Source organism: Streptopelia decaocto (assembly GCF_964273445.1).
Source record: "Streptopelia decaocto genome assembly, chromosome: 7".
Classification (NCBI taxonomy): domain Eukaryota; kingdom Metazoa; phylum Chordata; class Aves; order Columbiformes; family Columbidae; genus Streptopelia; species Streptopelia decaocto.
In genome coordinates this window covers 39843187-39867530 of record NC_138661.1, presented here as the reverse complement: position 1 = coordinate 39867530, position 24344 = coordinate 39843187, and the positions used below count along the sequence as shown (strand labels likewise).

At 39.1% G+C, this 24344-nt stretch overlaps 1 protein-coding gene across 3 annotated transcripts in view; it reads right to left on the bottom strand.

Annotated features, from left to right (window-relative positions):
- Positions 1–2186: 2186 nt before the first annotated feature.
- LOC309442362 (cytosolic phospholipase A2 epsilon-like) overlaps positions 2187–24344 on the bottom strand; it is a 33059-nt gene continuing 10901 nt past the window's right edge. Inside the window, exons 5-23 of one of the 3 annotated variants that reach the window (XM_082058139.1) lie at positions 22794–22866; positions 21825–21961; positions 20498–20629; positions 17457–17497; positions 16975–17017; positions 16156–16219; positions 15411–15577; positions 15198–15290; positions 14796–14833; positions 13542–13677; positions 11892–12028; positions 10074–10296; positions 8786–8900; positions 8503–8640; positions 7893–8000; positions 7265–7456; positions 6632–6798; positions 5590–5770; positions 2187–4439 (exon numbers count right to left, since the gene is read on the bottom strand). In XM_082058139.1, coding sequence (XP_081914265.1) covers positions 4201–4439; positions 5590–5770; positions 6632–6798; positions 7265–7456; positions 7893–8000; positions 8503–8640; positions 8786–8900; positions 10074–10296; positions 11892–12028; positions 13542–13677; positions 14796–14833; positions 15198–15290; positions 15411–15577; positions 16156–16219; positions 16975–17017; positions 17457–17497; positions 20498–20629; positions 21825–21961; positions 22794–22866 — 2424 coding nt within the window. In that variant the 3' untranslated portion in view covers positions 2187–4200. The remainder of the gene's footprint in view (positions 4440–5589; positions 5771–6631; positions 6799–7264; positions 7457–7892; positions 8001–8502; positions 8641–8785; positions 8901–10073; positions 10297–11891; positions 12029–13541; positions 13678–14795; positions 14834–15197; positions 15291–15410; positions 15578–16155; positions 16220–16974; positions 17018–17456; positions 17498–20497; positions 20630–21824; positions 21962–22793; positions 22867–24344) is intronic. The other 2 variants (XM_082058140.1, XM_082058141.1) reach the window with 2 other exon arrangements.

Below are 24344 nucleotides of genomic sequence, written 5' to 3'. Positions count from 1 at the left end.
AAAAGCTACACTAAATGTGTGAAAAACTTATTTTGGGGAGACATTAGCTGAATAGATAATTTTGCAAAGGATATAATCTTTGAGACAAACCAATTAAAAATATCAATGACAAAATAATTTGTTCAATGTCATTTCTAAAAAAATCATTTTGCATTAAAAATTGTGAAAAAAAAATTGCAAACATTTGACTTTTTTCAAAGTCAAAATATTTAGATCTTTTAGTACTGTGTAGCCTTTTCTTCTGTCTCTAACCAAAACAGCCTGCTGAAACAAATTTATAAAAATGTTTCAAATCATCTAAAGGTGACAAGGGGCTTAGGTTAGAGAAGAAAACGAAAATTTTTGTATCATCCATTTGTAAGCAGGAAAGACCTTAAGTCTGAATGTGAATTTAAATTCCTGAGAATGAAAGGTACAAAATCAGTCACTGGAGAGATCACATTAGCAGAGTGGGGCACAGTGGATTTTATTTTTGCATAAGGCACTGTTCTGATTATGACACATGAAGGAGGACTACTGCCTTCAAAAGACTATTAAGAAACTTGATTAAAAATGATCCCACATGCCTCTGACACATTTTGGACAGATAAAGATCTCACTCCTCCTACTTACTCACTGGAAGAAATTTGGCAGATTTGCCATCCAAAAATAATCAGTAAAATATTGGCCCAGCTGCTCCATGTATACGCAATTCTGCCTTCGGTTTTGTTGCAACAGAATTTCCAATATTTGTTTCAAAAAAGCAGTAGCACGCAACCTTTATCTCTGACTCTCCTTGTGCTCTGTAGAGCTGAGCACCCAGCAGCATCTCTCTTCATCTTTGCAGGAACAGCCCGAGGTTGTCTGACCTTTCCAGATTCCTTCAACACTTCAGAAATTGTTTAAGCAGCTTTTTCCCTTCCCTAACCTCATCAGACCACAGGTGTGAGGAATACCAGTACCAGCCCATGTCAGCTAATTAGCCAGTAATTCCCTGGGCATAAATGTGGCAATACACAGTCCAGGACCTTTACAGGGAAATGTATGGCCAATTTGAATCTGAACCAATTCCCAGAATATCAGGAAGTCACCTCATGTCACCAGCTAATTAAGGGGGTAACTTCATCTATAGTCAGCCTGAGACATGTTTGAGTCCTAACAGAGGCTGTAAAGATTCACAGCTAATTGCTTACGGGATCATGCTATTATATTTAGCAGAGCTCATGTGACAGGTCACAAATGGGTATTTCCAAAAAAAGAAATTGTTGTTGACCTACCTGGGTCTTAAATACAACAATTACACTGATTCTGAATCACTTTGAAAAATTCAGCTGATACATCACTGGGCATCAGCTCCTTCCTTTAAAAATAGTACCAGTAATTCTGAACTTCTGCTCCTCTTTTTCTTTTTGACTAATTGCTGGCAAACCACTTAAGAAAAACAACAACAACAACAACAACAACAACACAACAAAAACAACACCTCTCTTCTCCAGTCCTTTTACACTGCCTTTCACCATCACATCACAGAGAAGATTCTGAGGTATTGCTGCAATACAAACAACAACATGAACCAGTTTTCAGAGGACAGGAAAAGAAGCCCTTCCTTCCCCAGACAAGAAAACAAATGAGTCTATCATGGAGAAAACTCAAAAGCCACCAAGGTAAGATCACCAAGCTTGACAAGCCCAGGGACAGCATCAGCCACAAGAGCAATATTGGATCCTTGGAGCCAGGTTTCAACAAAGAAAAACAACATTTGTCTGACTTTCCTTCAAATCAAAGTATTGAGCTACTTAAGATTTGGGCAGCCTGAGATTGTTCAGTGGCTTGCTCAACAGGCCCAGATTTCTGAAAATTGACTTCCTTTCCTCAGCTCATTGTAAGCAATGCTAATTTTCTGGTTCTGCTGCCAAAAACACACATCATCACCACACCTTGGGTGAGTAAAGCTCAGGGCCCAGTGCCAAGTGTTGCAACTACCAAAAAACAGTTGGCAAAATACATCAGGCACAAACTACGCTGCCTCTGTTACGTTTTCCTGGAGGTGTAAAAATTATTCTTGAAAAAATCTTTTAAATACTTTAAAAAAGATACTTAGCAAAGAAATTTGAATCAAATTTTTAAAACCCTATTTCATTGTTGTTTAAATACAAACTTATGAACAAAGTTGTACTGTCAAATTGTCATCTTTCTTTGCTCCCAAAAAACTACCGCCACCTTACTGGTGAGATATAACATCAAATTATGCTAGCCAAGGGCAACAAAAGGTGAAAAACTGCCTTTCTGGTTAAGAGGACATAGTTGAAAATGCAAGTTTTACAGGTAACTGAGGAAGAAAAGAGTTGTTGTATTTGACCACCTTAGATCCGTGAAAAGGAATTGCAAAGTTTACTGCTAACAATTTCCTCTTATGAAGGGAGACTTTATTGGTCTGACTCATATCGCAGCAAAGCTTGACAGGAGACATCTGCTAGTGTTATCTCCTGTTAATTGAACTGATGCATAGGAAAAAAAAATGTCTTAGAGGTAACAAAGTATGACATTATCTCCTGCTTAATAAACAGAGATCTGTAAGACTGGATGACAGAGACCCATTACCTTCTGACCATGGCACATGAGGGGGAGACACAAGGTGCCACACTCCCAGGGTAATGTGGGCATACTGCCAGCATACAGATGAATGCACTTTCTGATCTTTTTATACTCACACCAGTGTAATGAATGGAATGAGTGAAAAGGGGAACAGGAAAAAAACCTGATGAAAATATAGATACACTGCTAGCCAGGTGCTGGCCAAATGCTGCATTCTGTGTTGCTGAATAAATACCTTGGTATTTACAAGTACCAGTATTTGGACTTGTAAACCTCTTATCATCCCAGCCATCCACATCCACACAGAGTTTCCTTCCAATTTTGTTCTTCCAGTGTTGAAGTGGCAGCTTTTATTTTATCCTTCCTCAAAGGTCAGATGCCTCTGTCCCCTCAATATCTGATTTATTGCTATCAGCAGCAAGCAGCATATTTCCCCAGACTGACTCAGTAGCTTAGCTGACCTAAGTCCATACAACTTCAAAAAATAACATACTTCAATGATTGCATCTCTAAGACTCTTATTTTTAATAAGATTATACATACATACTTAATATTTGAATGGTAGCTATTACACTGTATCTATATGGATATATACAAGAGAAAACAAGATCTAAGAATGGCCAGTTCAATGTATTTTCTTGAAAAAGACATTTATCTAAAACAAGTATGAAAATCTCATGAACACTGTATTTTGAATGGCGTTAGGAATAAAACTATAGCAGCAGCTACACACTGTCCATCACAATGTTGCAGAAGCCAAAGGAGTTGATGTCACAAGTTTTGTTGCCATCATGAACATCTGTGAGCTCGCAGTAGATTAATAAATGAAGACATGGTTATGGCCAAAGGCTAGGCTGTTAAACTCTTTTTCCAAACCCACTAAGTGTGGGATTCAAAACCTTAAGTGCTATCCTCTGCTTCAAGATCTGCTTGGTAGGCAACAGTTCGGAGGGAAGTTCAGCAAAAATGGATGCAACCAGATGATACTTATCAGACAGCTGACAGAAAAATCAGCCTATTATATGGTGATCACTGTGGGATGGTCCATCAACAAAGAAAACTCAGTGCAATGACAGCCAAACAGGTAAGGCCACTGAAGGTTAGACTTCTACCTAATAGATGAATACTGAGAAAACAGACGGTGTCATGTGCAGTTCTTCAATTATTAGACTTCCTTTTCCAGGTGTAAAAATTTTTGATATCTGGTTGACTCCTTACTGTCATGAGCAGAGATCTGCAAACAAGGTGAGGCTTTGCTTAATCTCTGCTTTAAACACCACATACTACCAAGATTTGCACCCAAATCTGGCATGAACATTTGTGAGGTTGAAATCTCATTCTTATACGGCTGTATATGCAGATAGGTCCCCTTGTAGTTCTATGAGTGCCTTTCCATTGCCTAAAACAGTGGAGAGAATTTTTTTAAGTAATCATGATTTGCCAATGACTTTAATGTGATAACCAGCATTAGACTTGAATAATGTTTTTTTGTTTGTTTTGGTTTGGTTTTTTTTTAACCAGCTAACGTGTGTTTATTCTGTATGGATTCATGTTCTCCGAATATTTGTTAATCCATTACCAAAACATTTGTATTTCTCCTTCTGATAAGATTTGTCAAAATATACTTTAAGAAAGTTTTGATGACTGAGGTGCCGAACAGTTTTTAAATTGCTTCCTTCGTTCCACAGCAGTTCGCAAAGCCTGAAGAATTAAATCTTTATTATTCAGGATGTTGTAGTTGCACAGGTTCAGCAATTTGTTGAAATTCTCTTCAGTATATGTAAGCAGACCAGTACCATAGGGAGCAATAGGGTTGGACACATCTACTCTTCCCTGCTTCATCTCTGTGTGACTACGCTCCACATCTGAAGTAAAAACAGCAAAGTTCAACAGAGCAGTGTTACTGAGGGGGAAGACTTCTACCAGATAATGTAAAATACACAGTAACAGTCACAAGAAACTGAATTCCCTCAGGAAAATGGTTCAAGATTTAATTACTATATAGATAATACACCCGCTGCACTAATAAAATCCAGTACTTTGCTGCTTGACTACAGTCACAGCTGATCCAGAATTGACTGGCAGAACACATTTTCTGTACAAAATGCTTTCCCTTCTAAATTCAAGTTTTACACAAGAATATCTCACTTTTGTAGATCTGGAATTCTGTATTTTTAACTTTTCCATGGGGTACTGTGATCAGATCTTCTTATCTACCAACTGGTAGCAAATTACACCAAGAAGCTCCTGAATTGGGAATTCTCCCTCTCAGGTGGCTGGAATTTTAAGCACATGCAATAGGACAAATAAGAAGATGATGAACTACACGAGGTCTTTTCCAACAAGCTCATACAGTTCAGTTTTTGAGGAAGGCTTCCTGGATCCAAGAATTCCATATTAATTTAGTATGGACACCATACCAAACTGGCAACAAGAAAATTAAAGTTGGTACATGCAAAAGTATCTGTAAACTGAAACTGAATTTGACAAGTAATTTTTCTGGTGAAACAGAGAGATGATTACATGTTCTGTTGCTGAACTAGAGTAAATAACCCAGCAACTTTTTGAAAATGACAGATATCAGAGCAGCTTGTTATCCTGGAAAATCCTTTCCTCGTTATATGTTTTCAGCACCTTCTATTCTCAGTTTTTTTCATGTGAACGTACAAGACGATCTGGCTTTATTAACAAAGTAAACACAGTATCTCATTACAAGACCATTAAGTGACAGTGTTAGTTACCAGTGGATGTAACTTATTAGCTGCCTCCTGTCCCAGATGCCAGATAATGGGTTTTGCCTCAAGCTACAGCTATTCGTGCATTTGATTTTGACACTCTTAAATTCAATCTCTGATTAGTTGACCAACAATATATTCATCACAACAGGACTGACAATATGATAACTTAGCCAACTGAGAAGCTTGACAGCCTCTTGTTTCAGAAAAGGAGTTGATTCAATGTGATAAACTGGACATGACAACCTCAAAAAATGATTGGTTAATGCTGTTGACTTACTCGGTGCCTTGTATTTTTTGAAGGTATCACACACCAGTGGGAAATAGACCAAGACTGGTGCCTCTGAGCTGTCCTCAAACACATAGCATTCCTTCAGGTGTTCCCGGTCCTCCTGGCTCATCTCCGTGCTAGGGAATGGGATCCCCTGCTCCAAACAGTACTCCGAGAACTTGTCCAGTGGCTGGTTCAACAGAGTTGCAACACAAAGATAGGTTGAAATAAGGTTACCAAGCCCCATAACTGATATTTAGCTGTGCTAGGCAATTTGAGATTGATTTATATGTTTACAAATAAGGCTAACTATGGACTAGAACAAGCATACCCTCTTGATTTTAATATATCCTGGGTAACAGAAATTTGGCTGATTTGATGACACTGCATGTTTTTAAACCAAGATTACTGTTTTGTGAATTTCACATGAAATTCAGATCGTTGTTGTGATTTAGTGGGAACTGTAAAGGATTTGTATAAGGAAATTTTGATTACACGTGGTATCTCAGATCAATGGTTCTTTTATGTTTGCATTCACTACCTCTAACAATCAATGTCTTCATGTCCTCCTACAAATCAATTACACAAATTTCAATCACATACACCCATCGATGATTCTTCAAACACAGTAAGACAAAAACCTGACTGAAACTTATGCAAACACCAAGAGTCAAACCTAAAAGAAAAACTTCAAATTTTCATTCAAAAATAGTAAAAATATATTTTAACTAATTACATTGTAAAAGTTAGTTAACTAACTATTGAGGAACTTGATACCACAATGACAAATCTGCACAGATACACAGAATAGGTAATCTTCTATGTGTCTGTGTGTGTCCCCAGAAAGCTACTGAAAATAGCCCCCATAAAGACAGTGACATTATGGTCACAGTGTTGAACAGTATCTATGATATGATCATTTAACTTAAAAAAACACAGACTGTTTTGGGGGAGTCAGGGGGGAAGAAGAGGAGAAATGTGGTAATTCAGCTGCTGGAATCATACAGATAAAGAATCAGTATTTCAAAACATCACTACTTCAAAACCTCACCAGAGTCTGTGATCCCCCGCTGTAATTTAAATGCAAAATGACATCCACTTTCCTTTCTGGCCTCAGAATGGGTGGGCAGCTGGTATTGATGAAGAAAGCTGTATCTACCAGCTTGAGGTAATCACCCGTTTCATTCAGCTGGTTGGGAGAAGAATCAAGCACAGTGTCTGAAAGTCAAAATCATATATCATCAATTAATTACTGCAGGAGTAAGTCCATTTTTTCCCAAATTAGCACAACAAGGATAGAAACAAAAGACAGCCCACACTGGTATTTGTCTTTGACACAAAGCCCACAGTTAAATATTTGTCTTTGACAAGTATCTCAACCCTGAGATCAGTAAGATCTGCTGGTGTAAATTTGTGGCTATTTAGCTTCAGTAGGAGCTGTAAGTCATTCTTGTGTGGCATTCCTAAGAACAGAATTCAAGCAAGTCTGCTGCGGCTTCTCCAAGACAGAAACAAGACCAGCAGTAAATCATTTGGGCATCAGCAAAACCAATTCCACAGACATATTAATCAAATAGTATTAATCAAAATTTGCCTTTATGCTAAAACTTATCAAATATTTGTCCTCAGCAAGTTTCGAAGTTCAAATCACTTTCAAAGATGCATTTAAAAAATTAACTGTTACCTTTCCACATGCAAAATCTCTCATTCTCTAAATACTTGTTATGTAGCTGCAAGCCCTTAAGGAAATTATGGTAAGTTGAAACCACAGGTCGTCCAGTCATCATTTCTCGAAGAGCATTGGAAAGGAAACCTTTGGGAATGGATAAGGAAGTTGTCTGCTCATGAGGCTTCTTGGGCAGAGCAGGGTGTTCTTCTGTAGGAAGAATGAGAAGAGGGTATATGTTCGCGTTTGTTTAGAGTGCTTCTCTAATACTAACAAGGAAAGAGGGACTGAGCAGCCAAACCACCATCTGTGATGGAGTACATACACTATCTTGCAGATGGTTCTGGGCAGAGGTGGGTTTCAGTGTCACAGCATCACCTTGTTGTTCCACATCTGGCCTCTCCCTCCCCAAAGGACTCATGGTAACCTTCTTGTGACTAACAAAACTCCCCAGGGATATGACACCATGAGCAGCATAATGTTTTTTCTTATTTTCCAGCAAAACTATTTCTCTTCTGTTTTACCTTCATTCACAAAGGCTTGGTGTCCTCTAACCCAGAAACAAGACACAAAACCTTTACCAAATTCCACATTTCAGAGAGGTGTGAAGACAAGATGCAAGTGAAAAGTAATCTAAAAAACTAACCAATGTCAAGTGCAGTGTCTCGGGTCCATCTGTGCCAGAAGTCCTCCGAATGACCAGAGAGGTAGACAGCATCCATAAAACTCTGGGAAAATATATTACCCCATGTTCCTTGAAAGTTTAAAAAAAAAAAAAAAAAAGCATACTTAGTGTTACTTTGAATTTCTAGAGCACAGCTAGGTCAATGTACTTGAATTCAATCTCCAGTCATTCAAAATTGCATTGTTTAAGTTATAAAATGTTATGAATTATAGTATGAATATCAAATCCCATGCCATTCTACGTAATGTCTTGCTTAGGACTAGGTAATTTTAGAAACTTGGCCATTTAAAAAAGTCAGACTGTGATTTTAGATACTTCAGAAGATCAGTCCTAATGTGTGCGTTCTGTTTTGGTCTAACCTAAGTAGTTCAACAAATCAATTACATTTATCTCAGGAATTTGCTTCCTCTTTTGTAACTTTTGGATGGTTCATTTGACATTTAAATTTAATCAGATACATTATCTGTGGTACTAGTATTGCTACTGGCAGACCAATAGTTATTAGATGTGAACTCTGTGTAGCCAACTATTTGGTTATGAAAGTGATTTTTTTTCCAAGATAGTAAATCACCTTCCAAGAAGCAGATGCGAGACTCTGGGATCTTCTTCATCAGGTGACCCATGAAGAACTCACTCCCAAAATCCTCTGAATGAACAAAGGCTCCATATTTCAGGAAACCCACCTCATAAGGTGTGAACTCCACCCACTCTGCAAATGAGGCATCAAGAAGGACTTATTGCAGCCACCTGAACACAGCTAAAAGTAACAGCTTAGAGAATCAAAAGCTGGGCAGGAATCTTAACAGCTGAAAGAGACTGTGAGGATTTCTATGATTGTGTATAATAAACATTACCTTTAAAATCCAAAGTGCTAAAGTCATCCTTGACATTGAGGGACAGATATATGGGCAGAGGATTCTGCCCCTGATTTATTGCCAGTTGCTGATCAGAGAGTTTGTGAGTACTTCCCTATTTATAAAGAACAGAAGTCATTGCAAAAGATGAACATGATGCATGGACTAAATACAGTATCTAAGCATGGACTATCAATGAAACATCTCCTAAAGCTCAGCAGATTTTGTGCTGTGTACTTTGGTTGTTTGACCACACAAATATGTTCATGTGTTCTCTGTCATCAATCTTGACAAATTATTATCACTAATGCTTCCAGAAATTTTGGAATAGGGGATGGAACAAAAATGTGAGAAATTTGTTTGTGCAGCCACTAGGATATGACTTACTTTAAAGAAGGATAAAGATATTCTGTGACTCTGTGACTTAGCTAACTTGAAGGTGCTGCAGATCGAAGTCAGCCAAGGCCCATTTTATGCAATACAGAATCACAGAACAGCTGGGGTTGGAAGGGACCTCTGGAGATCATCTAGTCCAACCCACCTGCTTAAAGCAGGTTCACCCAGACCAGATCACACAGGAACACATCCAGGCAGGTTTTGAATGTTTCTAGAGAAGGAGACTCTACAACTTCTCTGGGGAGCCTGTTCCAGTGCTCTGGTACCCTCAAAGTAAAGAAGTTTTTCCTCATATTCAGTTGGAACCTCCTATGCTTCGGTTTGTGCCCATTGCCCCTTATCCTATCATTGGGCACCACTGAAAAAAGTCTGGTCCCATCCTCTTGATGTCCACCCTTTATATATTTATAAGCATTGATAAGATGCCCTGTTTCAGTCTTCTCTTCTCCAGGCTGAACAGATGCAGCTCTCTCAGTCTGTCCTCATAAGAAAGATGCTCCAGACCCCTAATCATCTTCATAGTCTGCTGCTGGACTCCCTCCAGTAGTTCCTTGACCTTCTTAATACAGCTTTTTTTTGCTGCTATGGCTATATATTGCTATGCCTGACCTTAGGTCTATCAGAGCCACCTCTCCTCTGTATGTTACTAGAATGCTCATTTGATCTCAGATTAAAGATGGAAAATCAGTTTTATTAACACCTTGACTCTCTAGATGCTCAGACATTTCCCCTAGATGCTTATATTTTAGGTTTATCATGTTATTTTTCTTCTAAAAAGCCAAAGCAAAGACAAATGTCTCAGAAGTTTTGACAGCATTTCCTGTATCTGAATCCAGAAATTCAGACATGAAAAGTTAGAAATTCTCTGGAATAAGGGATGGATCTATAATACCTGTTCATGTAGCATGCTGTCAATGAAGAGTCCCCAGAAATCTGCAAAGGACAGCTTGTGCCCCTCTTCCTTCCTTTCACATAGCTCCTCCTCATAGTATTTCATACGATCCAATGAGAAACACTGCAGCTTGCTCTTGGCCACATTTTTCCTGATATCACAAATTGGGTCTCTGAGATCCTTTTGTGACCAGTTTGCATCTTCATATAACTTTGCCATGGTCCTGGTAAAAAGACACATAGTGTGGTTTGTCACTGGTACATGAAAACTCATGGGATTATATCACATATAAGCATTTTGTTTCAGGTTACACGAGGCTCTCACCCTCCAACTTTTATCTTGGAAGACCAGTTCAAAGCTCTGGCAGAATTTAGACTATACAACTATATTTTTTGCTGCAGGGAAACATTCAGAATAGTCCTAGTTTGTTTCTGCTCAGAATCAAGAGAGTAATAAAGGAACATCCCTAACTTAAGTTTTTACTAGAATTGCCTTTGATTGTCCAGGTTCAAGCCACAGTTTCTATTTGAGGCCAGTTCCCTCAGCAGTTTTAGAAACTGTGTGAAGCATTAAGCAGGAGTTTAGCAGCAAACATTGCTCTGGATAAGTGCGAGAGCTCCCCTCCTTGGGCATGCAGCAAACAAGTCACCTCAGACCCTTGGCACACACAGGGCCATTCTGCTTGAGATTCCAGTTTCCAGAGTTCAGGTAGAATCAGTCATCCCTTTTCATCCCCACCCTGATGATTCTAGTTCTGCCTCATATCTCTTTTTAGAGCTGCCCTCCAGAAGCAAAACATTGTAAAGCCCTAGCCCCCTGCAAGTCATGCAAGAAAGTCAACATTGTGTGTGTGACACTGTGTTTCTCAGGGCTTTTTGTTTAAATTCTCCTTTTCGGAGCTGCAAGAGTTAAGTCCAACAAATGTATTACAAGATGATTTCTGAAGTGTTACTCACAATTAGATAACTCAAGAGATATACAAAGGAAGGGAAAATAGTATTTCCCTACTTTCATTTCCTCATTGCTCTCAAGCATGCTTGGGAGTCAGGTCTGTGTCCTTTCAGAGATTCAGTTCCCCATGTCTCCAGCTGCATTGTTTCAGGCAGCATCTTCTCTGCCTCATGATTAACATCTGATTTGTCTACACTGGCAATCAAAAGGTTTACTTCTTCCCCAGAAAGTAATCCCCATTTCTGACATCACCAAGAAAATGCCAGCTTTTTGGCCTATCAGGTCCTGTTTAGTCCCTCATTCATAGCCATGAAGGACTTTCCATTCAAAAGGAAACACTGGAGCACCTCTACCCCCTAATTAACATAAGAATCATTTCTGCCAGGTAACTCTGGAAAATGAAAAATGGAACCAAGTCATACAGATTTTTCATCAAAAAATACACATTTCCCCTCCATTCTCTGTGTCAGGCACCGAGTTTATGACAGAAACAAGTCCAGCCTCCAGGGGAACTTGAAACTTATGACATAGCAGAAAGGCACATATCTGAGCCACTGAACAGCTGCGGCTGGGTTTGTCAACTATGTTGAAGTGCAGGGAGATACTGGTAAACCATCCTGACTTGTGCTCTTTTCATTTCTGTGCAGTTATAGAAATACTGTAGTTATCATTCAATTTGTCTCTTATAGTTGGGGTAGATAAGGGCTACCAGACTGAGTGATGTCATGAAATGGGTGAGCAGCAAAAGTAAGCCCAAGGCTTGAGTTTCAGCATCATGCTGAATGAAATAAGTCAGTAAGGCAATATGCTTCACCAGGTTATCAGTCTGCTAACACAAACAGCAAGCACAAGCCCAACTCTCCTTACCATGTTGTGGCAGATAAACCACTGAGGTATGAGACACAGTCCAAAACACCTAACTCCTGGAGACCCAGAAGACTGCCAAACAGAGATGTCACAGACCGTATTCCCCCTCCTGTGGTCATGACTGCAACTACTGGCACCTGCTCAACACACAAAGGCACAGAGTTGTTCACTACCAGATGAAATAGAGAAGTGATGGGTATGCAGAATAAGTAACAGAAACACCCTGATTCATGTAGGTTTGGACTCAATTCACTCTCATCATTGCAGTGCTTAGGTGTGTGTTTGGGTTGGATAAACTCTAGTGGGACTTAACATATGCTGAAAACATCTTCCTGATCGGTGATGCTTTGGTAAATCAGAAGCTATAAGCATGGCTCTTGTGACATGACATAATCTGTCCTCGGATTTACAAAGAGTATTTTCTGGATGTTTTTCATTTTTCTTGCTTCTTTCCCTCAAAACACACTTTAAAATCCTGAGTAAAACTGAGTTCAGAAGAGCAGAGCAAAAGCTATCTGCATAATTTTATTTTTCTTCTAAATTTAAATACAACAATTACTATTCTCCAGGCAGATGGTGCCAAGCTTTATAGATTTATTTTAACATTCTCTTTGTCACCTAGATTACCTCCCCCTTCCCTGACATCAATGCTATATGCAATTTGGCCTTTTCTTAGGGATACAGCAATTCTGTTAGCCATCCTCCCTTTGCCTCATAGGTAGCCCTTAACAAAAACTGAGACAACATGTTTATTCCGTTTTAGGAACACATCTTGCCATTACCTTTAATCTTGTCTTCATTGCATTTTACCATCTACTTCGGGAGTTTTGCTTTTTAATTAATGGAACGCTCTATTCTCATTTAATAATAACAAGTCATATTCTACTTGTTATTTAAGTTTATGAGAACTTTGTTGACAAATGCTGTCCTGCACACAGCATCATGTGATGGGTGTGCTGGGAGTCAAACAGGGCAGTGGAGGAAATCCCATACAGGCATATTGTCCCAATTGCAAAGGGGTGTCTCCTTGACTCTTGCTCCAAGCATCACAGCTCCATAGGAGATTACTGTCCTCCAGTAACAAAGCAGCTACCTTTGAGTCCAGGGATCCCCAGGAGAGGAGAAAGCAAGAGGTAACACATTTAAAAACACACAAGACAGATGCTGTTGCACCAGTGTGCTAAGGGACAATCACAGCCTTCCCCTCTAAGCCTTGTGCAGCAGAGGAGGAGAGAGTTGTCAAACTGAGGAGAAATGGTCTCTGTCCCAGCAACCAAATTTCATCAGCTTGGTTGTACAGACATTCATCTCAACTAATACATCCTTCAGGTGCCCCTGAGTGAGACTGGAGGTTGGCAGAGAATAAAGGAGCTATAAGTGACCTCCTGACAGTTCCTCTTTTATCCTCTTTGCCAAAAGTTCTTGGATATGGTTTTAGGTGCAAGTGACTGTCTGGCCTACACATTTCCTCTTTTATCCTCTTTGCCAAAAGTTCTTGGATATGGTTTTAGGTGCAAGTGACTGTCTGGCCTACACATTTTAGTCTAGAAGATGTGGAAGAGCTGATGGGTAGTCATGCAAGTGCATCATATCCACTTTGTTCAAAGTGAGACAGAATACCTTAAGTTCTCAAGATGCTGTCCCACATACCTCATCCTCCTCCAGATCTTCATCTAGCTGAAGAACATTTTTCAGAGCAGCTGCAACCACCTTCTTCCTTTTACAGATGAAATCCTGCTCCTCTGCACATAGATCAAACCCCAACCGCAAATCTAAATTCTTGCAACTAGAGCATAAGAACAGAATGAGACACGTTACCTGCAAGTAATTTCTAGAGCTACAGCTTGAGACATCAAGCGAAAACAGCAACAACAATAAACCAGTTTAAAGAAAGGTTACTTCCTTGCACAGGAAGGTTCCTCTATGCAAATGAAAGAAGGTATATGGATATTGCAAGCCCTATATTTCTGCCTTCATGTGGAGATTTCAGACCAGAATCATGTCCTGAACTATTTCATGCAATCATGAGGAAGTTAAAATGAATAAAATTCCCTGCTGATTAAAATCAAGAAACATAAGGGAATTCAAGCTGTTTCACACTGAGCTCTGAAATTTGGACACCTCTTCATGTTCTCTTGCTCTGTGTATGTTTCCTGAATAGTAGGGTGGGCCTAAGAAGTTACATAAAATTAACACACTTTAGGCAAAATGAAACCCTAACCTGATCCTAATACCTTGTAAGGCTTATCTTTGCTGAATACTTGTGCTGTAAATACTCGAATCAGAAGATGCCTCTTAAGTGGATCCCTTTGTATCTGTACATGATTATGAACATCACCATGTGCATCATTAGTTCTATAACTTACATTTTCACAGGGCTACTGTTTCAGGGTTTTTTCAACCAAAAGATTATTTTGTCCCTTTTGTGACTCATATTTACTATTCAGTAAAACCTCTGATTATCATCTCACTCTGCAAATTAGTGCTTGCAACGTAGCTTACTATTCAGTGGGGGGTAATGTTGCCCTTTGGAAAATCACTGCAAGCAAGCTAGTTACTCTCCATTTGTTTAATTGAAATACTGCCTGCAGAGGACCGATAAAATGGTAATTAACAATATTAGAAACATGTTAGAAGCGTGTTACATGTTGAAAACATTGTGAATGGTTATACTTCATTACTACCTACCATTTATTCTCTGCTGAACTCCTACCAGCCAGTTCAAAAGCGTGTATCATTTTATTAACTCTTTCCCATATTTTAGTCGTCTTTAACCAATTACAACCTTTATTTCTGGTTTTGAAATTAGCTAGTTTAAGCTGTAACTTCCTTCCGTCTAAAGATGATACTAGGAAAGGATAAGAGATGGCCTAAGTAATAATTCAAAAGAAATAAAAGATTTACCCATCTTCTTCCTTCACAGACACCTCATAAGATTCACCCTGAGAATCAAGAATGAAAATATCATAAATTTTAAATAGAACTGAAAGTTTGCAAAAGCAAGTTTATAGTATTAGCAATTATTCAGATATGTAGTCTAGTGATAAATCTTTGGTCTATTCTCAGGCCTTCTGCACACACTCACCACTAGATCCTGCTTTTAAAATATTTCTAAAGTAATCAGCAATTCTGCCTATACTACTTTTTCCCTGAATATCTATCTATATCTATCTATCTGTCTTTACTTTCAAGTGTATGCAGACCTGACCATGCATATACTACACTAGTAAATTGTTAACAACAGACCAGATATCACATATATGTAGCTTGTTGAAATAATTCCAAATGCTGTCAAAGGTTACTCACTCTCATCACTGTCACTTCCTTTCCCAAATCCAGAGGAGGCAGAGGCACAGCCAGGGGACTAGTTACATCCATTTTTCTACTAGTTGAGCCATGCTGAATTAAAGGGGGAAAAAAAATGTTACAACGGGTAAAATTTACTAGACAAAGGCTAATTCATCAAATTTCTCTCAAAAGTTACTTTAGCTGTAATCACCACTCATAAGCAAAACATACACCACAGAAAAAATGCTCCTTTGGCAGAGTCATGTGCAGTCTGGGTTGACTGTGCTTGATGTAGTGGAACTTGGTGGTTTTGCTGCCTCCCTGGCTGCAACAAGGATCTATGCAAACATCCTGGGTTTCTTCATAGGATCCTTTCACTGCAAACGTGAATTCTCTTCCTAAGAACAAGGGGCAAACCACAGAGAAATGTTAACTGCATCTAGCCCTGAAAAATAACAAATAAAAATGTCTCAAGTAAAGTTTCAGCCTCGGTGCAGTCAACATTAATTTGGGCCACAATGTTTTCCTCTCCCATAATCAGTGTGAGCAAGAAACAGATGGCATAAGCAGCAAAAGGCCAGGGCAGCATTGCAGCTTCTCCCCTGCCGAGTGACGGAGAGCATGTGTTGGACCAGCGTTCACAGCCCCAAGTTACCACCATCATCTTTCCACTCCTTATAGTTGTGTCTCCCCTCTTTTGCTTTCTGTTCTCATCACAGGTATTTCTGTTCCATCACTCTGCACTGATGTTTCTGAGTCTCCCAGCCACCTCCACAGTTTCCCTTAAGCTACATAGTCATGCCATCTCCAGAGGATTCTCACTATTAGTAAGTAGATTATTCAGTAAATGCCTCAATCCTCAAGCAACCCTGATGCAAATGGAGGATGCTAAAATGGATCAAGTCTTTATCTAGATGCAGCTGCATCTTCTATAGCACAAAAAACGGTGACAAAATATTTAAATCAATAGCCTCACTTGTGTAAGGAGTCTTCATTTTTGTATCATCAACCTTTACTTCCAAACAGGAAACTTCACGAGACTGGAAGAGATAAGCAATAAAATACTGGTCATGAAAACAGTTCAGGATCCTCACCAAGTATCTAGGGGTCCTGTAAAGATACAGGCTTGGCCACAATGTCCTGTGAATATGAAGAAATTGCAGAGGCTGATTCTCCGCTTGTGGAAATCGTGCAAACAATACTGTGGTCAATGGAGCTAAGATAGCTGGGCATCTGTCCCATTATATTTAAATATCATTAAATCCTCAACAGTTAACACAATACATTTTTCTCACCATCTAGACTATGCATTAACTTTTGTCTACAGAAGAGTGAGCTGAAGGGCATCTACAACTCTGCAGAACAACTGAACGCATAGGCCTGTACTTTCGTACCTTTGGGATGAAGCTGAAACTTCCCAAGAGATTGCTTCATAGCAGCACAGGGGCATCATACGGTACTTTGGAATGGTGTGATAAGAGCTTTCAGCTTCAAGGTAGACATTTGGTAAGAAACTCTGCACTGTCGCTGGATTCACTCCCTTCCCAAGTTTCCCTGTTATTATACTGACATTTCATTAGTGAGCAGCTCACCGCCATTGTGGCAGAGCTCTGGTCCAAGTCTCTCCCAACATAGAATGTACTACAAACGTGACTAAACTCAAAAAAGTACATCCATACCAGTACTTTAGCTGAAAAAGAGTAAGGTCTGTGCCTAAAGGCATAGTTCTTCCAACTACATCCCTCAGTTCTTTCCTACCATAAGAACATAAGTATAAAAAAAATTAAACAATTACCACTAGTACGCCATTAGTAATGATGTTTTCAGATACATCTGGACTGAAAAGCAAAAAGGAAAAGGCTTATTTAGGGGTTTATGAACAATAATCATTGAAATGCAAATAGATCTCTGAGCTCAGTTTTTCTAGCTTCCAAGTGCCATCAGCACTTCCATCTTTCACCTGAGTTTCACACTTGCTACCAGGCCACAGTCCCATAGACCCTAGAGACACTCCCCGTTTCTTACCTCCTCTGATCAGCATCATCTGTCTTTAGGCTGAATTACAAAATAAACACCCACCCTTAGCTATAACTAGTGAGACTGTCACTCAAGGAGGCATTTCACCAGATTCAGGAGAGAAAAGCAATCATGGGAAAGATGCAGAGATGGAATGTCTGAGCACAGGTACATGAAGCAACTTCTCCCATGTTGCATTATCACAGTCTAAAATGTGAAAGTTTCTGATGACAAATTCTGTAACATTTAGGCTTTACTCACATGTTTTCAAGTAGAAATTCCACTTCTAGTTCTTCCTGTTTCTGAAAATAAGATTTATTTATCATTTAAGGAAAATGAATGAATAAATTTTTTACTTTGCTAGAGCTCTGATGATCTTGTATAACCCTCCCTTGCAAGGTTTTGCTATGCCCACACTCTCTGCATCATAATGTAAATGGATAGAGCCTTCTTTGGCCACCCTTTTGTTTCATATCTCTCCACTGCTTTACTGTTTACACACCAACTGTCCCCCTAAAAGGAAGAGGAGAGTAGGTATCATGGAACGGGGGGTAAAGGTCCCATTATTCATTTATTAGTAGGATAAGACACGGGTCAATGAATACTGAGGAAGGGAAGCGAATGATGCAGGACAACATACTCGAGAATAAATGTAGCCAGATGGTGAGTATGTCTGGGTTAAAACAAAAGAATCCACAGGGTATAGTTACTAAGTATTTAAAAAGTGAGAGAAGAAACCAACTTGGGAAATGAAAATTGCCAGAGTGAAGGGAAGAAGAGAGAAAAGGGAAGACTGAAGCTGTGAAGAGGAATAAGGGAAAGAGCTCAGGAGGGTCAAATCAAGGTGAAAAAAAGGGGGAAAGTGTAAGAGCATGGAACAGTAATAGAAGACAAAAGTAACACACAAACAACAAAAGAGGGGATGAATAACTGCATTACTTTACTGCAGCCATTTGCTCGATCAGTCTGTATGGGACACAGCCAATCCAGGAAATACCATACAAAAACATATATCTGAGAATCTCTTATACCACCCACAAGGAGGAAAACACTAATTAGTGGAAGATATAAATCTCTTTCTGACAAGTGGCAGTAATTTTTTGCATTCATATTGAGAAGAACTAACCTTTACTGCCAAACAACCCTTCAGTCTGAGTGCACAGCATACTTTAACTTTGTGAAAAGATTGTGAAATCATGAAAACTCTGATAATGTAGCTGCCGAGGTAAAATCATCACTACAGTAAAGGTGAAAAGTGTGTATTTTTGTATTTACTAGTTCTTGTCATTAAATGAGACATCTCAAGTGGCTTCTCTGATCTGTGGCGTGCCACCCAGCTCCTTGCTTATTTCTCCGGAGTCTCAGTTTCATGAGAATTAAGGTGGTTGCAACAGTTGTTAACAGAAAGCTGATGGATGCATTTTAGAAAGCAGTCACTGTATAGAGATGCAAGACAGACTTTTATCAATTACCAGATTGTGACCACGCTGTACTACCCAGACTCACTGATGGTCTGTTCCAACTTTGTCCAAAGAACAGCACAAACAATGTTTAGGAGTCCCTAGCTCATAACATTTGTCTAATTGTGCCTGCCTTGAGTTCCCATCTTTCTTATGCTGCTGTACGTACACTCACACAAGTTATACTTCTATTAAGTCCCACTCACATTTCTATGAGTGAAAAACCTGGAGCAAAACAGTGGAAAGGCTTGTTAGACCACACAGCGAGGAAGAGGAACAGCAGGAAGAAACCCTAATGCTCAACATTATCCATCCAGCCTCCTCAGCCCTCTTTTGAGATACCTTGGTAGAAGAAAGAAATCATTATGGGCAGAGGTGGTAATACCATCTATTATTAAGGTTACACAGCATGTCCCACTACTAAGTCACTTAAAAAAAAAAAATTAACCCTAAGTGCTGTAAAAATCCATGTACAGACCATAATCTGTGATGCTTCATTGGTGGCCTGGGTAGGAGTCATTATTCGAATAAATACAGCTTGACCAAGACATTCCTGAGACACAGCTCACTGTGTCTTATCTCCCCAACTTCCACTTTGCTGAGCCAATGGGTTGAGCCAACTCTGCAAATGCCTCAGGGCAAACTCATGGCTCGAATCAGAGCTCAAATGATCTCAGTCACATGAGGTTTATTCTAAGGAAGGCTACATCCATCTGGAGCAAGTATATTGAAATATTTATTAAGGATTTGCTTTCTAGAAGAGTAATTAATAAACACTCTCCAAAGTGATAGTAATATAAAGAACAGGCAAAAGTGTTTTCTGGACAGCCTGTCTGACACAGTGGTTTAGAAATGCCAGGGCACACGGAGTTCCTGAGAACTGTGAACTCACACCCTCATCAGAAGTGTGAAAAAGTCCTGGAGTCTCCTGCTACACAGCCTCTAAACCGAGAAGGTGGTGTTTTTGGGGGAAAGTAATCTGAGTACATATTTTGCTGTCATAAAGATGGTGTGATTTCTCCACCTGTTCTCTCAGCAACTTCACCCACTAAACATTTCATAAGAAGCTCTTTATCCCCTCTTTAATACAACCAAACACAATATTCTTTGAGACATATGCAGTAAATAAGACTCCTGGGCCACGCATAGACCTAGAAGAAAAGAGGAGATTCTCATTCATCAAGCCTTATCCATTCTATGCTGGCTCAGCCCCCCAAAAGAAATTTGTAATCCTGTAACAAAAGATCATAAGCAGACTTCCTGAGAGTTTTTAATTTAAAAAAAAAAAAAGTTGTTATTTACCAGAAAGAGAAAAAAAATTTAGATATTTTCATATTTTCATGAGAATATGTAATCAGTTACCAAGCATATTGCCTGAAAGCATAGGACAGAATCCCTGGTGAAGCTGACGGGAAGTACCCCCTGTGAGAGCTAATGGCCAAAGGGTTGGGGCAGCTGCCAAGAAAGGGGATAAGGTTTGTTCCCATCCCAACCCTGTCAGTCCTCTACAACAGTGACAAGATCTCTAACCATCAGCTTCTTCATTTTTGACTCTTGCTCTGGTTTTTTGAAAAGACATTTTAGAGATATCAAAAAAAAAAAATTCAGACTAGGGAAGCCATTTTGCATCTAACTGCAATCACAACAGGGGGTGACTGTTTCTGGTCCCTCCTAAACACCAAGCATTTAACTTTATGCTTTAATGAGGTCCTTTTAATGAAGTCGTTGTGTACAAAAGCAACTCTAAAGTTTAATATAGGCAGTAACTTGGGAAAAAAAAAATCTAATCCAAAGTATTATTTTATGTATTCACTTAATTTCACTCATATTTTCATTTCTCACCTCTGGATTCAACTTAAAATTCAGCTGAACTTTTTCTCCCGGTTGGATTTTAGCTACATCAAAGCGAACAGTCAAAAGCTGGTCATCTGGTGTAAAAGTGTCCTCATCGCAGACTGTCAGCTCCAGGATGTTCTGAGAAGAGATGTAGAGAAGAATACAAATGCCATATTCTGGGACTACTGAGCCCAAAAGGAAGGTCTAGCAAGAGTCAGCATACAGCCACCACATTCAGTGCAGACAGATTCCTGTGATGGCATGGAGCTCAGATGTTTGCAGCAAACCTCTGCTCAGATACATAGTCCTTGAGGCTCAGCCTGCAAAGTCAGGGACTAACCCTAGCAGAGGTAAATCACCAGATTTGGCAATGAGCAGGAGTTCATAAGAAAGGCAGCGTGACATGCATGATGCTAATATGCACTGGACAGAGCGGAGATTACACCTGTTGTTTATCATGATCCTTCATCTGTGGATTCAAAATTACTATCTATAGAAATTAGAGCATATCAGCAGCAAGTAACAGAGGGTAAACCCTTAGCCCTTTACAAAGGGAAGATAAAGCATTTTAGATCTTGTTAAAAGATTTTAATTTAAATTGCTGTGATTTCCCTTGCATTTCCTCAGGGGTCAGATTAGCCACAGTTGTGCAAGAACATGCACTACTATTAAGCCAAAGGAAACTACCCCCTGTCTACATCTTGTATCACCTGCACTTGACTTTATGCCAGATGATCCATAATCTTTTCAGTTTACACTAATTCAAACCATGGGATGGGTATGATTCTGTTATAAGTTTATAAATCAGACATGGGTTTGATTTCTTATAGCCTACCAGGCTTTCTGTTTAGTGATGTAATGGTTGGTATTAAAGGCTGGTGTTTTTTCTTTCTTAAAACCAGCATTTAATTATGGTACCTCTCATAATTTACAATGTCATTGTTACAGTATAAAGCAGATATTACAAGCCCGTGGCAACATACAACAAAAATGCCTTCAAGGTTGCATATAAGAAAATATTACTTAAACTCTAAGGAACTTATAAAACCTCCCATCCAGTTCCTGGGGTTATAGTGCTTAAAAGATAACAGAGAGCAGTCAGGGCACCAGAGAATCTATACCCAGGCTTGTATATTTACTTTCTGGTAGGAAATGGCTCCTCTCATGCTGTCTCTGATGCTTTCTGCACCTTTCCATTGCCATCCCATTCCTCTGCATAACTGAGTTCAAGCCTCTGTGTGAGCCTCAAGGCTCTCTTAAAGAGTCTGCATGCAGCAGGTGAAGACGTCTCCTTTAGAAAGCATCTGCCCACTATCACAAGTACAGACCCTACCTTTACTTCACTTTGGATCATGAAGTGGAAGGTTTCATTCCAGACAGGGTTTCTGCAGTTACGTACAGTTCTTGTCCGGGCTTCCTGACGTGAAGCTGTTGGCAGCCACAGCTTCACATAGCAGTCAGTTAGGGTCACTGTGTTAAGAAAAAGATGTATGGAATTGGTACAGCTATACTTTTTTTATTATGCCTTTTGCCCAATCAGGGGAAAAAATATTAACTTATGAGGTGCCTTAAATATTTCATTAGACACAAAGAAAACATTCTACATTTAGAGCTATTTAACTTTTCTATGTAAATTCATGTCAATTCCAAAAAAAAAAAAAAAAAGGTCAATTTTAAACCACTACTACTCTTTAGTAACAAAACCCAGAATATTCAATTTCAACAGCACTGAACTGAAACATTCTGTCTCTTCTCATTCTTTACTTCTGTTTTCAAATATTTGCCAGACTCCAAGTAAATTCATACATGACTTCACTTCCTGAAACTTCCCCTTTTTATTTAAAAAAATAATAATAATTTGGCTTGGGGGATTTTTTTAATCTAGTCCTAGTTCTAATGTACAAGTCGTTCACAGTGAAACAGCAATGAAGAGACAAACACAGCAGCACCCAATACAACCACTAATTTTACCTCTATTTTTCACAAAGATGCCCCTTTCAGAATGGAAACGGGCAACCTGTGGATAGAGACACTGAAGAGTTAAGGAATGAAAAATATCACAGAGCGACCAGGAAAGGGAAGGATAATTTCTTTCCCAACACAGAATTTCTATTCTATTTTTTTTCTATTGTTAACTGTTTCCTAACCTATTTTAATTAAGTCTGAACAAAACAAATACAACTTATTCAGCCAAAATACTGAGACACTACTGTAATCCTAGCAGCAGGTGTACAAGAGGATTAAATTCAGGTGACAGCAACTTTCCTTGCTAACCTGTAAACACACCATCATTGATACTTACAGAGATCTGCTTTGCGGAGATTTTTCATGCCTATGATTTTTACAGTAAGCCAGCACAACTGAGGCACTTCTGACTGCAGAACAATGAGAAAAATACCTTAATTATTAGCAAATAACTCAGATAGCACTAAGACCACCTATCATATGGCATAGCAAAGAGGAAGACACCTGGAAAGTAAGTAACCATAGGCCATTCTCATATTAATGCACTGAGTATGTTTTCATTTTAATTATTTGAGACAACTTCTAAGAAGAAATTATTGTGATACAATATAATGTCATATTCCAGATTTTTTTTACTAACCAATTGTGTTTAACACTAAGGGGTTTTTAATGATTTAGGTTCTGGAGGTTAAGTTTCAATGCAGGGAGTAGTACAAAAATACCACAAGGTATTTTTCACAAAAGAAGTCATTACATAATTTCCCTTGTAAAATCCAGCTACAAATCAAACTACAGAGTTTGCTCCTCAGATTCAGTCTGACTGAGTGCAACAGCTGACAGCAGAGCACTTCCCGCTGTGCCAGCTTGGAGACCACAGGATGTCCTTCCTCCAGCAGGATGGCTGCCCACCTGCCACATAATATTACTGCAGAACAGGACAGAAGCTCTCCATCTTATAAGGCCCCAATTAAGGTATCACTGCTAGTGGCTATTGTGGCTGTGGGATACACAACACCATAACATCCTGCACCATACCGAAATAAATGACCCCCTTTTTTTTTTTTTTTCTTTTTCCTTTTAAAAGACTAAAAGAGGGAGAGAATGGTTCTAGAAGTGAAAAGCCCAGTATGAGACCCCAGTGCTCTTCAGTCTCACCAGCAGGAAGAAGGCTGAAATCAAAGGCTTGGGGTCAGCATTCTTACATGTCCCCATGAGGCAGATCTAGCATTCCAGTACAAATTTGATATGATGTAAGGCAGAAGAAGCTGTGGTATTGGGTTTTTTTTGGCTCTGTCTGACTAAAGATAGCCTGTCATCCATTGATAAGGTCTGCATTATTTGAAATGAAACCACATTAGCACAACATACAGAACTGATATATAACCAGGAGCTGGATGAAGACCGGAACTGAAGAAAGCATCAATCAAAAAAACTCTAAGCTATGTAAGAAAATGGAAAGTTGCAAATACAAACTGAATTACATTTCTGATAGCATGAAAGTAAAATGGCCAGTGCATTAGATTATGTAGTTAAAGCAAAGAAGCCAGAATAAAAGTTGTAATTGCATATGAATGCATACATACACCAAATTAGATTCAGAAGACCCTAGCTTATTCAGAACTTTTGCAAGAATAAATTATTTTAATTATTATTTTAAAAATATGTCCACATGGAAGAATACTAGGCTGATCTCCTTGATTTACCAAGGAGAAGCACTGATGGATAGCAATATATTGACTTCCCATAGTGTAGGTCTCTGCAGGGGAATATCTTGAAGGCTAGACAACTCTATTTTTTATTTTCTACCTCCCCCTCCCCATCACAGCTACACCAACCCAATACTTGGTTAGAGGAAAGGCAAGACAATCTTGAAAACATCAGAAGTAAA